Raw genomic sequence first — 16,677 nt, 5'->3', positions numbered from 1 at the left:
TACCACTCTCACTGGACCCCGTCCAATTTGCCTACCATCAGAACAGGAGCATTGAGGATTCCATCTCTACGGCACTTAACTCCACCCTGTCAATAGCGGTTCCGTATCATTGGTCCGACATCCCATTAGTCCGAAAATGACCCATTGAGGAGATATCCCATAAGTCCGACATACCATTAGTCTGAAAAAAAGAAGCCCATTTGTCCGACATCCCATTAGTCCGACGATACACATGTAGAGATGCATGGATGACTTTTAAGGAGGCTTGTGATAAGTCATTAACGACCAAAATATTGACGCTACTTGTCAGTGTTGAGCTGTTCTCTATGCTCCTTTGTGTGTGAGTGAATGCGTAGGGGGCATTTTGTGCGTGTCTCCTCCTCTTACATTATTTGGAATGCGCTCATTTGTGATGGGTTTTGTCGTAGGAAAGTTTTTCAGCTAGCGCGTCGTGCCTAACAACGCCCCTTAGCTGTTGTAGAATCATTGTAATGGCCTCTCGGGGCTTATTGCTTAAGTAAACCACCTTCTGTAAACCAACTGTATACTACTGCCTACACTGCACTTTATATCTTGTCCTGTCTATGCACCACCTGTCTATTCTTTGTATACCACATTGCCCTTTTCTGCTTTTCTGGTTAGACGCAAACTGCATTTCGTTGTCTTTGCACTTGTACTCTGCACAATGACAAATTTGAATCTAATCGAATTGAATCTAATAAATACAAAGGCAATGTAAAGTATACTCAAGATGAGACATGGTAGCTGAAAACATTGTTTTTTCACACGCTGGCCAATTTCAAGATTTCAGGCTAGTTTGCTACCTTGTAGTTTGCATGTATTTATTTCATTACATTTTGTCTACTCATGCCTGTACATTTCTCCAAAATTCACCAAAAGTTGGCATTCTGATGTTTGATGCACTACCGCGACCATATACATATCATGTGTAGTATAGTTGGAAAGCTCTGTTTTTCCTGCATAACGCTGTGCAATTCAAATACGGACACTTCCTTTGTATCAGCAACCAATCACGAAAGTTCAAAGGCGAGTCTAGTCCAGGAGAACGGAATCTCTTTGGCTGTGTTTCAAGGCTGTTTTCTCAAAATGAGTTTCTTCTCCCACTCTGAGAACGAAATCTCCACTTCAGAAGCACTTACATTGTAACGACTGCAATTACATCATTGCCCCATTCGTCAAGCCCAATGACATTTCAACGTTCAGCATCGCCCACCTACTGATCACTCATGAACTGCACCTGTGTTCACTTGTTTGCCTGCACCTGTATAGTTTACCTGCACCTGTATTCACTAGATTGTCAACACCTGTATTGTTTACCTGCACCTGTATCCACTTATTTTCAGTTACATTTGAACCCCTTAGTTTGGCTTGCACATTGCAAAGTCTACTGGTTGCTACACTGAGATAGACTGCGCTGGTGTTGTTCGTGACTTGTTTCAAGTGTCTTTGTGAAGCCAGTTCCAAGATTAAAACTTCTAAGTTGACTCGCACTTGCGTCTTGCCATCCTTGGATCGTGACATACATACACCAGACTTTTCAGTCTTATACCTAGCTATATTTACAAGACTTTTACAGGGGGGTTGTTGATATATTATTCCTAGCTTGATTTATATGACATTTTATTCCTAAAAACATGGCGAAAATAGTTTTTTAAGGCTATTGACGGTATATTCTGATTTACAGGATAACAAAAGTAGATATCCATTAATCTCTCTGTATTTTTCCCCATCTAATATGTGAACACAACAATACAATTACAATATTTTATCATCTTTTATACTGAAATATTTATACATGTAAGAGGATATTAAGTAATCTTTTATGCATTATTGATTATGACTGAATTGTCAATGGTTGAAATGTAATTATGCAGTGAACGAATGTTTATATTCATGTCATGTATGTGGAAAAGTAACATTGTGCTTGTTCACCTTCAGGCCATTAACCTTCCCCATCCGAAAGCAACCCATCCACATGTCAGTGAGAAGCATCTGGCTGCAGGTGTGGGCAATGAAATCTCTGTGTTTGGCAGCCACCGCCAGCTTCAGACAAGTGGAGTTGCTCCAGTTCTTCAACTCATATGTCAACAGTTTCATAGCCACCTGCTCATCGTGCTTGTAGGACTGGTCCAACAGCTCATATGCAAGCTGGCCAAATTCCCTAAGAGATGAAGGGGAGAGAGGTTTGGCAAAAAGCAAATGACAACATCAGTTAGGAATGCTATAGCTTTTGTTCACTTTTCACTGATCTGCTTTAACTTTTTATTGATTTTTTTCATACAGGAGGACAGAAGGTTTGAACACAAGACCATCAAAGAGGAGCTGGTAGGGGGACAGTTGGTAAGTCTTCTTAACAGTCTTCTGTTGGTGCTGTTTTGAATAATATTAATGGTTAAAAAATGCTATTTGGGAAGCGTTTGTCTCACCGCCCATAGCTAATCCACTGTTATTTGGGGCTATTGTGTATGTGGTTGATCAACAAAAAATACTGTCTTCACGGATTATTTGATGCAGGTGTTTTCATGCAGAAAAAGACACTGGGGTAATTTTCGCCAATCTTACACTTTAGATGTACATAATGTTAACCTGTAGGTACAATACTGTATGTGAGAGTAGACATAGCACATATGCATGCATTCTTAATTTCATTGGTCTTAAACATGAAAATGCACACACTTGGAGTTGTTTTCCAGGTCCTGTGAGATGTCATCAACCAGTTCACTCTGAGAAGACTCGTGTGCCATGGCTTTGTATAGCTTACAGGCCACCAGAGCCTTAGCCATGGCCTCCTCACCACGCTGCCACAGGAACAGTGCCATCCTCTGGCGCTTCATTAGCACGGCCCACACCAAAAGTTCATGGAAGGGATACTGAAAACGGCTGACCTCTGGGTCATCTACATCAATGTCAACTTCCTCCTCTCTCTTCTTCCCTTTCTTCTTCCCTTTTGGATGTGGGTCGTCGTCCTGCAGCAGTTTTTACATAATTCATTCAAATACATTAAACAGTATGTTGAGGTACATGAAGTTCTATGGCTACATAAATGAAGAATATATGTTAGTTTATCTGTGTATATTCGTTACCTCCATCCCAAGAAGTTTCAATGCTTTTGGCTGTAAACAAAAAAAAAAATCAATGTAAAACCATAAAAAAGTAAACAGATTTAATGCTAATCTTATTGGATTTACATGTACAGTGGGGGAAATAAGTAATGAACACATCAACATGTTGTTACATATTGAAGCTATTTAAATTAAATTTTCACCAGACATTAGTATTAAACTCCAAATCCACAAATAATATTATTATGACCGCCGCGCAGCGAAGGATTCCCGGGACACTGAAAGACCGGGGTGCACGAAACTTGGTGGGCATGTAGCCCCACAAGGATAGCATGGAACCATCCGAAAGGAGGTCAGGGCGGACACAGTTTTCTGCGAATATCTCAAGAACCATAGCGTTTAGGAGGACTACCATTTTTTTGTATGTTGATCTTAAGGGGCCATGTAAACCCATTCAATAAACACTCATTTCATGTATAGCGCCACCCTTATGACACCCTCTGAATGCATGCCAAGTTTCGTGGAATTCTGTTCATGGGGGGCCATACAATAAATTAATTCATGTTACTGTACACCAACTGGCCTATAGGTGGCCGGACATAGTTTTCTGTGAATATCTTGAGAACCGTAGGGCCTAAGAGGACCACCTTTTTTTGTATGTTAGTCTTAACGGGCCTTGTCAACCCATCCCATAACCACTCATTTCTTGTATAGCGTCACCTAGTTAAAAATTAAAAAGCAAAAAATTAGGTGTTATAATCACAATATCTCTAGCTGACATGGTCAAAACTGCACGAAATTAAAATAGGACCATTATGACACCCTCTGAATGCATGGCAAGTTTTGTGGAGTTTTGTTCATGGGGGGCCATACAATAAATTAATTTATGTGTACATTTAGTGACTGTACACTAACAGAGTTTTCTGTGAATGTCTTTTCCTAGGGGCCTAGGATGACCAATTTATTGCGTATGTTTGCCTCCTTGGAAGAGTAGGTTCCTGCTGGAAGTGGTGTTGGTGGCTGGCCAGTAGGTGGCAATCTTCCCTGTGGCCAAAAGCCACCAAACAAATATCAATCCCAATGCCCTATTGCAGTGACAGGGACACTGTACTGCAGGAGTTGTTTTCCTTTGCATGAATGTTAAATTGAGGTCTTGACTCATGGTTGTTAAAGATCCCATGGCACTTATCGCAAAGAGTAGGTGGTTCCCTGATTTGCTTCATTTATGTACATATTGACACATACACACACACACACACACACACATAAAAACACACACAAAGACACGTAAACACACACATACACTACACATGCACACACACACATACACACACACATACAAACACATCTACATACACAAGCACACGCACACACAAAAACACACACACACAACACATATACACAAAAGCAACCACACACTCTGCACACACTCAATTACAAACACAAAAAATGGAACAAAGTAGGAAATGAACACAATTTGACAAGCGTGACTTATTTTTGTGGAAAAAATGTGCTGGACTGGGCGGTGGTCATATTTTGTACCAGCCTAGTTATATAAAGAATTCACAAACATTAAAAGGTGCTATAAGCGATGTTGGGTAACGTCACTCATGTTGATGTTCAAACAAAACAGAGAGCTAGCTCATCCCTCCCTCCCGTGCAATTGAAACTGTCCTGAATGCGCATCTCGTCGGTGAATGGCTGGACAATTTTGTTATATTTCATGGTTCATGGAGCCTGGGCTGTCTACAGAGGCCACGTTTCAGGTAGTTAGCAGATTGTAAGGAGATGTTTGCTGTATGTGACAAAAATATTTTAGCTTAGAAACCGTGTGACATCACTTAGAGCACCGTTAAAGTCCATAAATAAAGTGCAATGAAGTGAAATGAGACAGGAGAAAAAGCACTTAGAACACACTAAGATAAAGCAGTACGCAAAGGCAAAGAACAGCTGACATCTGTAGTTAGAGAGTAATTATACCTCCTATCTGTGCAAATTAATATGAGCTGGGTTAGTACTGATGGGCTATAAAAAGGTTTCACACTTGAAACATGATGGGTAAAATCAACCTTACTGTTTGACAATCAATAGAACTGGATACAAATATACTTCAGAATCTTCTAGTGAGCACATTTTACACAAGTGGAGGAAACATCACTCCTTCATCAACCAGCCATGCACAGGAGCTACTCGCAAGATTTCTGACCAGGGAGTTAGAAGAGTAGCCTAGCCCAAGAGCTGAGGACCACTTGGAAAAAGCTCCAGAAAGACTTGGAGACAGCAGGTACAATTGTTACAGAGAAAATAATAGGCAATGCACTTCACCAACATGGCCTCTATGCACCTTCACCCCCCAAAACTATATTACTAAAGACATTTAGTGCAAAGATAAGATTAAACTCGACATGTCGACATTAAAGGAGAATTCCGGTGTGATATTGACCTAAAGTGTATCAAAACATGATACCGAGTGTGAACGTATGTCTCATAGCCCATCTCGGCTTGTCCCCTGCACTCCAAAATCTGGCGCTAGTTAGCCGATGCTACCAACATCTTTTTCAATAGTGGTGCTTCGGCATCGGGCTAGCCATGCAAATAAATCACTGTTTTACACCCATTTACGAGGCTCAATGTATCTCCACACTTCATTGGTAGACTTCCGAGGGCCCTGACATTTAAAACGAGACATTGAGAACTTTGAAAAAGCACTGGTAGTTTACTTACAAGACGATTTATACAGACAGCATCTTCACGAAGTTTAGCGTTTGCAGCCATCTTGAATTTAGTCACGATAAGTCGAGAAACGAGTAAGAATGAACAGCTATGATAAGGGATCAGATTCCAAAAATAATTCAGTGGAAATGCATGGATTCCAGTTGCTGCTACTGGAAGAAACTGGAATCCATGCATTTCCACTGAATTATTTTTGGAATCTGATCCCTTATCATACCTGTTCATTCTTACTCGTTGCTCGACTTATCGTGACTAAATTCAAGATGGCTGCAAACGTTAAACTTCGTGAAGATGCTGTCTGTATAAATCGTCTTGTAAGTAAACTACCAGTGCTTTTTCAAAGTTCTCAATGTCTCGTTTTAAATGTCAGGGCCCTAGGAAGTCTACCAATGAAGTGTGGAGATACATTGAGCCTCGTAAATGGGTGTAAAACAGTGATTTATTTGCATGGCTAGCCCGATGCCGAAGCACCACTACTGAAAAAGTTGTTGGTAGCATCGGCTAACTAGCGCCAGATTTTGGGCTATGAGACATACGTTCACACTCGGTATCATGTTTCAATACACTTTAGGTCAATATCACACCGGAATTCTCCTTTAAACTCGACATTTCGAGAATAAAGTTGAAATATCATGTCGACTTTAATCGACATTAAAGTGGATCCAAGATGGCGACGCATGCACAACGCAAGGCTCGACGTCTCTCCAGTTGTTTACTGTATTTCATTGGCTCTGTACCTGTACTCTGCTAAATGACAATAAAGTTGAATCTAATCTAATGTAATCTAAACTCGACATTTTGAGAATAAAGTTGACATATCATATTGACTTTAATTTCGACATTTCATCTTGACACGTCCATCAGAACTAGTTTGGAGTGAGAACGACCACTCGAAAGGGTATGCTACAACCAGGACGATTGAAAAGGAGGACGAATGAAACATTCCAGTTTTCTTCGAGTGCAACAACGACAGATAGACATCATTTAGACAAAACTCAGCCAAATACTTTCCTGCCACGTCCTTTTATCACAGAGTTATAGGCGATACATTCGATAGTCAAAAGTAAACGTCATTAGCGGTTTATTTATTTATTTTATTATTAAAGAAAGTTTTTCATCTTTCTTTAATAATAAAATAAATAAATAAACCGCTAATAAAGTTTTAAAGGATCGGCTTAATGCTTGTTAGCCTAGACTACTAAGTGCTCTCCCCAATCCCAGACTTTAACATTGCATGTTTGTTTGTAATGGAGGCAAAACAGCCTAGGCCAGTGGTCTCCAACACAGGTAGCCCGCGGAACGGCTATGAGGCACCCCCAGCGCACCTTCTAAAAATAGCCAACAGGTCGCCTGCAGATCACGCTCTAAAAGCACGCTCCATTGTGAAGATTTCAATAGATATTTAAGTCTAGACCTAGCCTGGCCATTGGCCATCCCCTTGGTACGCTTCGCTTCTACAAGGGTCTGGGATCTCGGCTATTGACGATAACGTTTGCAAGCTTGATGTGTGGACTCTTAGTAGGGGGGCCTATGTGTCTATTTTTGGGGCTTGTGGGATTCGCATGTTAATTTTTGGAGAGTATTATATCTTTGTTCTAGGGGTTCTTAAGAGTAAAAAAAAAACATGTCTCCATTTTGTTTTTGAAAGTTTTGAAGGACCCAAATCAAAAGTCAAATTCAGAAAAGGTCAAATTTGGTGTTTTGTCCATAAACCTCACATTGCTGGTAGGGTTTGGTGTCAAAAAGCAAAGATATTCTACAAGTTAGTGTGCTAAAGTGGACCACATAAACAATACAACATTATAAAACATTTTAGGCTGATGATTGATCTGTTTAACAAGAAATTGTGCCTAAAACGCTCAAAATTGTCCGCTTAAAAAAATAATACTTCAATATCAATACTATCAATTCATGCCTATTAGTGTGCTTGAGTGTAGGCCTAGCCTGCTCTGCCAGTTCTTGTCTACACCCATTCAGAGCACAAAGTGCAGATATCTCTGTTAAATCAAGTTTAATAGACTTTTACATAGCTAGTACCAGCTGAAGTCTGTAAGGCCTTCCGTAGCTTATGTAAGTGTGAAGAAAAGAAAGGGTAAAGGATCAGATAGACAAACAGACAGGTGAGTGTGTGTGTGTGTGTGTGTGTGTAAGAGAGAGAAAGAGAAAGAGAGACACTAGCAGTGACAGTTGGCTGTTGATAGCTGGCAGTTATAGAATTTAGAATAACCTGAAGCACATAGTGCTCTGTTCTTCATGGTTGGTGATATTAGTGACCTTCTAGCCTTCTACATTTGAGCAAGCACATTTTCATAGATCATGGTGGCACAGTCTAGTTAGGTTATAGTGTGTCTTTCTGTCAGTCAGGTGATGGCACACATATTCTAAAAGAAACAGATTTTGGGCTATGTATCCAGTGGTGATATGCATGGACTGGTGAATGACCCATCACTACAGACATATAGTCAAGTCAAGTCAAGTCAGATTTATTTTTAAAGCGCATTTAACATGCACATAGTGCAACCCAAAGCGCTCCACAAACAAGACACATAACAACAAGACAAAAGATGCCGGATGGAGCGGCGTAGTCGCCAGCATACCCATGACATCAAGACATACAAGACAGACAACAAAACAAAATATAGCCGCAAGCGGCAATGGCGGGCCCAAGCACCTGCGGGCCGCAACCCGTGACATGTCGGAATCCAACAAAGCACCGACGTGGTGCGTTTGTGAAATGTACATATTTGATGCGTGTGCTATTTGTTTTTGTATTTGATTTTCTGCCACATGTACTTGCTTGGCCAGGTGGGGGCACAATGCAAGGCAGGCCCATTAGGTGTCATCATAATATATATTAACCTGAGAAATTTCAGACCATTCATTTTAAGCAAAGAACATTTCTGGTACACTTTTTGGTTGGCCAGATGGTGGCGCTATGTTAGGCATGGAAATTACACATGTGAATATCATCACAATAATGATATCCAAATTTTTTGTAAACGTTCAGATCAATCAGTTAAGGCATTGTCCATTTTCTGGCACATTTCCTGCTTGACCAGGTGGTGGCGCTATGCCAGGCAGGCCCATTGGGTGTCTGGATATCATCATAATCATAATATCTATTAACATGAGAAGTTTCAGACCATTTATGCAAAGCATAGAGCATTTCTGGCACATTTCCTGCTTGGCCAGATGGTGGCGCAATGCTAGGCCTGTGAATTACGCATGTGAATATCATCACAATAATGATATCCAATATTTTATAAAGTTTCAGATCAATCACTTAAGGCATTGTCCATTTCTGGCACATTTCCTGCTTGGCCAGGTGGTGGCGCTATGCCAGGCAGGCCCATTGGGTGTCTGGATATCATCATAATCATGATATCTATTAACCTGAAAAGTTTCAGAACATTTATTCAAAGCATAGAGCATTTCTGGCACATTTCCTGCTTGGCCAGATGGTGGCGCTATGCTAGGCCTGTGAATTACGCATGTGAATATCATCACAATAATGATATCCAATATTTTATAAAGTTTCAGATCAATCACTTAAGGCATTGTTCATTTCTGGCACATTTCCTGCTTGGCCAGGTGGTGGCGCTATGCCAGGCAGGCCCATTGGGTGTCTGGATATCATCATAATCATGATATCTATTAACCTGAGAAGTTTCAGACCATTCATTCAATGCACTGTGATTTATGACACATTTTCTGTTTATGTGGTGAGAGATTAAAATCATATCAAATATATTACAACATTCCAAAATCCATTCACAATTTGACATCTTGGCATAATGTTTGCCAAATTTCAAATGAATCTGACAAACCGTCTAGGAGGAGTATGTTCAAATTGATCATGTGACATCAAGATAATTGTCATTCTTTCTGTTGCCAGTTGGTGAAAACCTCTGCCGTTTTCCTGCTTGGCCAGGTGGTGGCGCTATGCCAGGCAGGCCCATTGGGTGTCTGGATATCATCATAATTATAATATCTATTAACCTGAGAAGTTTCAGACCATTTATTCAAAGTATAGAGCATTTCTGGCACATTTCCTGCTTGGCCAGATGGTGGCGCTATGCTAGGCATGTGAATTACACATGTGAATATCATTAAAATAATGATATCCAATATGTTGTAAAGTTTCAGATCAATCACTTAAAGGCATTGTCTATTTCTTGCACATTTCCTGCTTGACCAGGTGGTGGCGCTATGCCAGGCAGGCCCATTGGGTGTCTGGATATCATCCTAATCATAATATCTATTAACCTGAGAAGTTTCAGACCATTCATTCAATGCACTGTGACTTTATGATACATTTCCTGTTTAAGTGGTGATATATGAAAAGCATAATATATTTCAACATGTCAAAAATCCCTTCACAATTTAACATCAGCAACATCTTGGCATAATATTTGCCAAATTTCAAGTGAATCTGACAAACCCTCTAGGAGGAGTATGTTCAAATTGATCATTTGACATCAGTATAATTGTGATTCTTTCTGTTGCCAGTTGGTGGCGCTATGCCAAACATGCATTATGGGCCTGTGAATATTATCATTGACAAGGTCTTCAATGACCTGTGAAATTTAAAACATTTCAAGCCATGCATGGTGAATTATGACACATTTATTGTTTATGTGGAAGGGTATTAAAATTAATAATTTCGCCATTTCGTCAAATTACAACATATCAAAAAAAAACTTCACAATTTAGAATCAGAAATATCTCGGCCTCATGTATACCAACTTTGACATGAATCGGATCAACCGTCTAGGAGGAGTACGTTAAAATTGATCATGTCCACAACGCACAAAATCTCAATTACCTCACTTCCTGTGGGCGAGGCTAATGGCATGTTAATACAAAAGTTGTTTGTTTTTGGGAGTTACACACCCACCAAATTTGGTGTGTGTATCTAAAACAATATGCCAACCACAAAGCACAGTGACATAAGGGGGCGCTATGGAGTTCCTGGGCAACGGCCGGTGCCAAGCTTGTATCTTGTATTGTACAGTGAAAGCTTGTCTATTCACTGTATCACTTAATGTGTGTGTCAAATTTCATGCGTTTTCACCCATGGGAAGAACCTCTTTTGGCATCATGATTCATCACATATTTCATCACATATTAGTCTGCACAAAATCCCAAATATCTCACTTCCTGTTGGGCGTGGCTAATGCATTGTACATACGAAAGTCCTTCATCTTGGGGAGATACAGACACCTACCAAATTTGGTGTGTGTAGCTGAAAGTATATGCCCACCACGGGATCAGTCATCTAAGGGGGCGTAAGGGGGCGCTAGCGAGTCTCTGGGCCATATTGGGGGCCAAGCTTTTTTACCTAGCTGCTTTGTGTGACACCTGATGTGTGTGCCAAATTTCAAGACTTTTCGATTATGTTAACCACCTCAAAATATTTGCCATCAACGGGATCAGTCACCTAAGGGGGCGCTAGCGAGTCCCTGGGCAACGCCCGGGGTCAAGCTCTTGTACCTAACTGCGATGTGTGACACCTGACGTGTGTGCCAAATTTCAAGAGTTTTCGACCATGTTAACCACCTCAAAAACAGGAAAGCAAAAAAGTAGAATAACAATAATAATACTCGATAATAATAATAATAATAATAATCCTTACAAAAACAATAGGGCCTTGCGCCCTTCGGTGCTCGGGCCCTAATAATCCTTACAAAAACAATAGGGCCTTGCGCCCTTTGGTGCTCGGGCCCTAATAAACAAATAAAAAAGAAAATATATTTAAAAAGGGGGAAAAGTGATGTTAAAATTAGTCCAATTTCCAAACCAGCTGAAAATGTCCAAGGGCAATGATTATCCGTGAAAACTGCGCACAGAGCTGTGTCTTCACAACCGAAGCAAATGCCAACAAAGTTCTTTAGCAACTGACCAACCCGGTGAATTCACTATTCATATGCCAAATTCCTTGTTTTTATCCATGAGAGTATTGAAATGGTGATCACAGATCAGCCAACGATTACAACATTACAGTGCAGTTATTATACAAAAGAACAAAGCAGTTTGGCACAGGAACTGCTACAAATCCACCTGTAATAGTGAGCATCTGCAGCATGCTAAGATTTCACTACTAGAAATCATGTGAAGCAGGCAGGACTCAGTGTCTTCAGAAAAGACGTGGTAGACCATCTTCTGAACCTGCAACAACAACAAGTCCATCTAGAGGGACTTTGTACACTTGTTCATCAGCTGCTGCCAGCATACTGTAGATAAGTGCTTCTTCTGTCAGAAGCAGACAATAGAACGTCTTCATGAGGTGTCCTCTTTCAATACAGGCAACCTATCCCTATCTATCCCTCCTCTTTTTAGAACCTAATACCATGACTTCTGTTTTATCTGAGTTCAAAAGCAGGAAATTATTCGTCATCCATGTCTTTATATCTCTTATACATGTGTCAAGTGGATAACGGGGTTAATACATCAGGTTTTATGGAGAGGTATAGTGTATCATCTGCTAAACAACAGGGGCCCCAGTATTGAGCCTTGAGGCACTCCATATTTTACCATAATCTGGGTAAATGGTTTATTATGGACCTGTACAAATTGTTGACGGTTAGGAAGGTATGATCTAAACCAAGCGAGTGCTGAGTCTTTGATGCCTATCAAATTTTCAAGCCTAAGTAGTATGTCATGGTCTATGGTGTCAAAGGCAGCGCTGAGGTCCAGGAGGACCAGTATTGATACAAGGCTAGGTTTTTTGAGGGAGGGGTTAATACGACTGTGGTACATGCCCTGATGGCATTGAATTATTTATAATCTAGAGCAAAACATTATCCAGGAAGGGGAGAGCAGTCTTAAGAAGGTGAGTAGGAATAGGGTCTAGTAGGCTAGTTGTAGATTTTGATGAGGAAATTGTGGAGGTGAGATCTAATATGTTGTGTATATGTAAATTAATTAAATGTTGTTCGAGGTCTCATCTGTGATTCTGTTATGTTTTCGCTATCTTTCAGCAATGGAGTATGTGTATTTGGTGAAACTAATTGGTTATTGATCGTATCTCTAATTGTTTGACATACAATCATGATACTAACTAGGCCTGTCAATCGATTACAAAAAATAATCTAATTAATTACATACTCTGTGATTAATTCATCTAAATTAATCGCATATATATTTTTTGCTGTGAAAGTATTTTAAATATTTAAATTCAAATGAATCAGCATTAGTGACATTAAAGTTCAAAAACTCTTTTATTATTATTTTCACTGTAATGTAACCATAATAATCTATGATATGATCTAATATGCTGAGGAAATAAATTCAAAAGTGCTTCGGGAAGAAGTTTTTTTTTTCACATACAAGGCATTTCAGGCCACAGATATAACCTAGGGGACGCAATGAAAATAAATTAACACTCCCTTCAATGTCAACACTTATTTCTTTGCATTGATATGCGACTATAGAGTTGATGAACTCCGGTGATATGCAAATTCCTTGCTGCAGACATTGCAGAGGACTTTATTTTCAACACTTTATTTTTTTTGAACACCATCAGGCCGTTTTTAAAAAGTAAATGTTCCAATCAATGATCCAGGCAGCACGTTTTCTTCTCTCTCCTTCATTTTACAGTCTAATTTTTACTGACTAGAACGGCTCGGGGTCAAAGGTCATTTTTCTCGAAATGAATCAGTTATTTTGACAGCCCTAATACTAACATACACGTACAAACTGTTTTGTGAACTTTATTTAACATAGCCAGTGATTTAGGCGAAATGTATGGTGTTAATTACAGTGAAATATACAATTAAAAAAATAGGGTTGAAACAGGTAAAAAAAAATGAATACATCATTTTTCTCCATGTTTAATGACCTCTAAAGACAGTCCAACCACTCTCCAAAAATTAACATTTCAAACCCACAGAAACCACATAGGCCCCCTGACTATCTGTAGAAGTTTGAAATGATTGGATCTGATTTCACCCAGAGCGGCAGAAAAACAGAGTGGCGACACTCCCAATTTTCTATTGAAGTTAGTGAATACCTTATCAAAATTAACGCGCACACATTTTGTTTGAGCAGGAGAGAGAGAATACACACGCAGGCACGCAACTAGGCTACTTGTTTTCTTTTACTCGGCTATCTATATATGGTTATCAGCACACATTGTTGAGTTAATTCACTAACTCAATACTCATCATGGATATCACAAGTTTAAACAACGAAAACAGAAAGGATGGATGCAGCAAAGCTAGAGGAGTTATTCCAGATGGGCAAGAACAAGGTAGGCAATTGCTTGTCAGAACGTTAGACTGCATTAGACAGCTGTTTAAAGCCAGACGTCACGGTAAGCTAGAACAAAACTAAAGGTAACTTTAGCCTGTATAGGGCTGGATCAAGTTGTCCAAATGAATAGGTCATTGAAGACGTTGTTGTTGTATTATTGCATGTGAATGTTGCAGTACAGTATGCTACTTTTTTGCTGACCAATGCACGGACCTAAACAACACAAATATTGTCCACGCGTGAAATGTTTTTTTTTTGGGGGGGGGGTTAGTGGGTGTGCGTACCATAGCATTAATTCCTGCAGGCGCCCCTGCCAACTGCACTAGTAGATACTGGTATTGTTCTTTGAGGATTTTGTGCTGCTTGTTTAACTGATATTTATAGCTTAAATGTTGACCGAAAGTTCGAAGCTAAAAGTTAGCCTGCAAACCTTGATGTGGAGGGAGGTTAGTTTAAAGATAATGTTCCTACGTCAATAATGAATTTCAGACAAAACACATTTGGTTAGCCTATTGTAGTAGGGCAACTTTAGACAATAGGTTGGTTGTCAACAGGTTTTTATTATGTTTATAATGCTATATATTTCAAACCTGATTGATTGTGTTAGCGTACGTTAGCTAGTCAGCTCATTCACATAATAGTGTTTATGTTAGACATGCTATGAGGGGGAACACAAACTTTATCTTGAAAAAATACAGTTAATTCAGCATGGCAACTCTATATTCAGATGTGCTGGTTATTATCAATGGGTTTGTGATTAACGCTCTTCTGGTGAAAAATGGAGCAACATGAATGTGATTATTGTCTTTAAACCTGATATAGATTAGCTTGCTAGATGGCGAGTTTTATGGCGTTATGAACTGAACCGTGGCCTGAACATGACATGAAGCTAGTGTGTCCACGACTCGTGAACGAGGGGATTTCAGTTATGAATTTCAGGGGAAGCAGTAGGAGCAAAACCTAGACTATTATAATTTATTGTTGTTGTTACTGGTGCGTGGCTCTTGTCCTTGCCAGCCCAGTCCTGTGCCACTATCACTGTTCCAAACGGGACAGTGGCACAAGCGTAGGCGAGTGTGGCACGAGCAGGGGTGAAAGTAAGCCGGTACTGGCCGGTACGGAGTACCACTAAAATATTTGGAGAGGGTAAGCAGCGTGAACCTAGCGAAAATAGAATGTTCGTGCCGGATGTATCTATTGCTAGCAAAGGCGGCTAAGAGTTAGCCATTTTTTCAAAATAAAAGTCCCGCTAACCACATTGGGTTTAATGGAGATCGTTCAGAATAATGAAACAAACTTTTGATTTGACTAACCCTATAACATGTGAATATGAAATAAATAATTATAAATATTATAAATGTGAAATAAATAATTTATTAGGAAAAAACTGGTTAAATGTTCAAAAATACGTTTAGTTTATGAAGCTTCTTATGTGTTATGATTTGTATAGTATTATTTATTGTTTATTAGGTTGTTAATTAATTAGACATTGTTGTCAAGTTGTTGAGCTAAGAAAACTAAGTCTTGTGCCCACTCAACATGGGGGTGAAATGGCATCCTCACATCATCAGCTTTCAGAAAATATACAATTTATGTCTACTGAATCGCCCGGGCGGCGTACGGGCATCATCATGTGCCAACCGCATCACAAGCAATGGAAAGGTATAGTGACATTCAAGTTGTTGAGCTAAGAAAACTAAGTCTTGTGCCCCCTCAACATGGGGGTGAAATGGCATCCTCACATCATCAGCTTTCAGAAAATGTACAATTTATGCGGATTGAATCGCCCGGGCAGCCTACGGGCATCATCATGTGCCAACCGCATCATAAACAATGGTATGGTATAGTGACATTCAAGTTGTTGAGCTAAGAAAACTAAGTCTTGTGCCCCCTCAACATGGGGGTGAAATGGCATCCTCACATCATCAGCTTTCTGAAAATGTACAATTTATGTCGACTGAATCGCCCGGGCGGCGTACGGGCATCATCATGTGCCAACCGCATCACAATCAATGGTATGGTATAGTGACATTCAAGTTGTTGAGCTAAGAAAACTAAGTCTTGTGACCCCTCAACATGGGGGTGAAATGGCATCCTCACATCATCAGCTTTCTGAAAATGTACAATTTATGTCGACTGAATCGCCCGGGCGGCCTACGGGCATCATCATGTGCCAACCGCATCACAAGCAATGGAATGGTATAGTGACATTCAAGTTGTTGAGCTAAGACAACTAAGTCTTGTGCCCCCTCAACATGGGGGTGAAATGGCATCCTCACATCATCAGCTTTCAGAAAATGTACAATTTATGTCGACTGAATCGCCCGGGCGGCCTACGGGCATCATCATGTGCCAACCGCATCACAATCAATGGTATGGTATAGTGACATTCAAGTTGTTGAGCTGAGAAAACTAAGTCTTGTGCCCCCTCAACATGGGGGTGAAATGGCATCCTCACATCATCAGCTTTCAGAAAATGTACAATTTATGCGGATTGAATCGCCCGGGCGGCCTACAGGCATCATCATGTGCCAACCGCGTCGTAAACAATGGTATGGTATAGTGACATTCAAGTTGTTGAGCTAAGAAAACTAAGTCTTGTGCCCCC

The 16,677-nt window shown here is 40.1% G+C and overlaps 1 protein-coding gene across 1 annotated transcript in view; it reads right to left on the bottom strand.

The window, feature by feature from the left end:
• LOC121681487 (transient receptor potential cation channel subfamily M member 1-like) overlaps positions 1-16,677 on the bottom strand; it is a 196,737-nt gene that overhangs the window by 111,677 nt on the left and 68,383 nt on the right. Inside the window, exons 14-16 of the mRNA XM_042061245.1 lie at positions 3,105-3,134; positions 2,698-2,987; positions 1,954-2,182 (exon numbers count right to left, since the gene is read on the bottom strand). Of these exons, the coding sequence (XP_041917179.1) occupies positions 1,954-2,182; positions 2,698-2,987; positions 3,105-3,134 (549 nt within the window). The remainder of the gene's footprint in view (positions 1-1,953; positions 2,183-2,697; positions 2,988-3,104; positions 3,135-16,677) is intronic.

This window comes from Alosa sapidissima, chromosome 14 (assembly GCF_018492685.1).
Source record: "Alosa sapidissima isolate fAloSap1 chromosome 14, fAloSap1.pri, whole genome shotgun sequence".
Taxonomy (NCBI): Eukaryota; Metazoa; Chordata; class Actinopteri; order Clupeiformes; family Clupeidae; genus Alosa; species Alosa sapidissima.
Note: the sequence above shows the minus strand (reverse complement) of the source record. Positions and strands in the feature narration are given on the sequence as shown.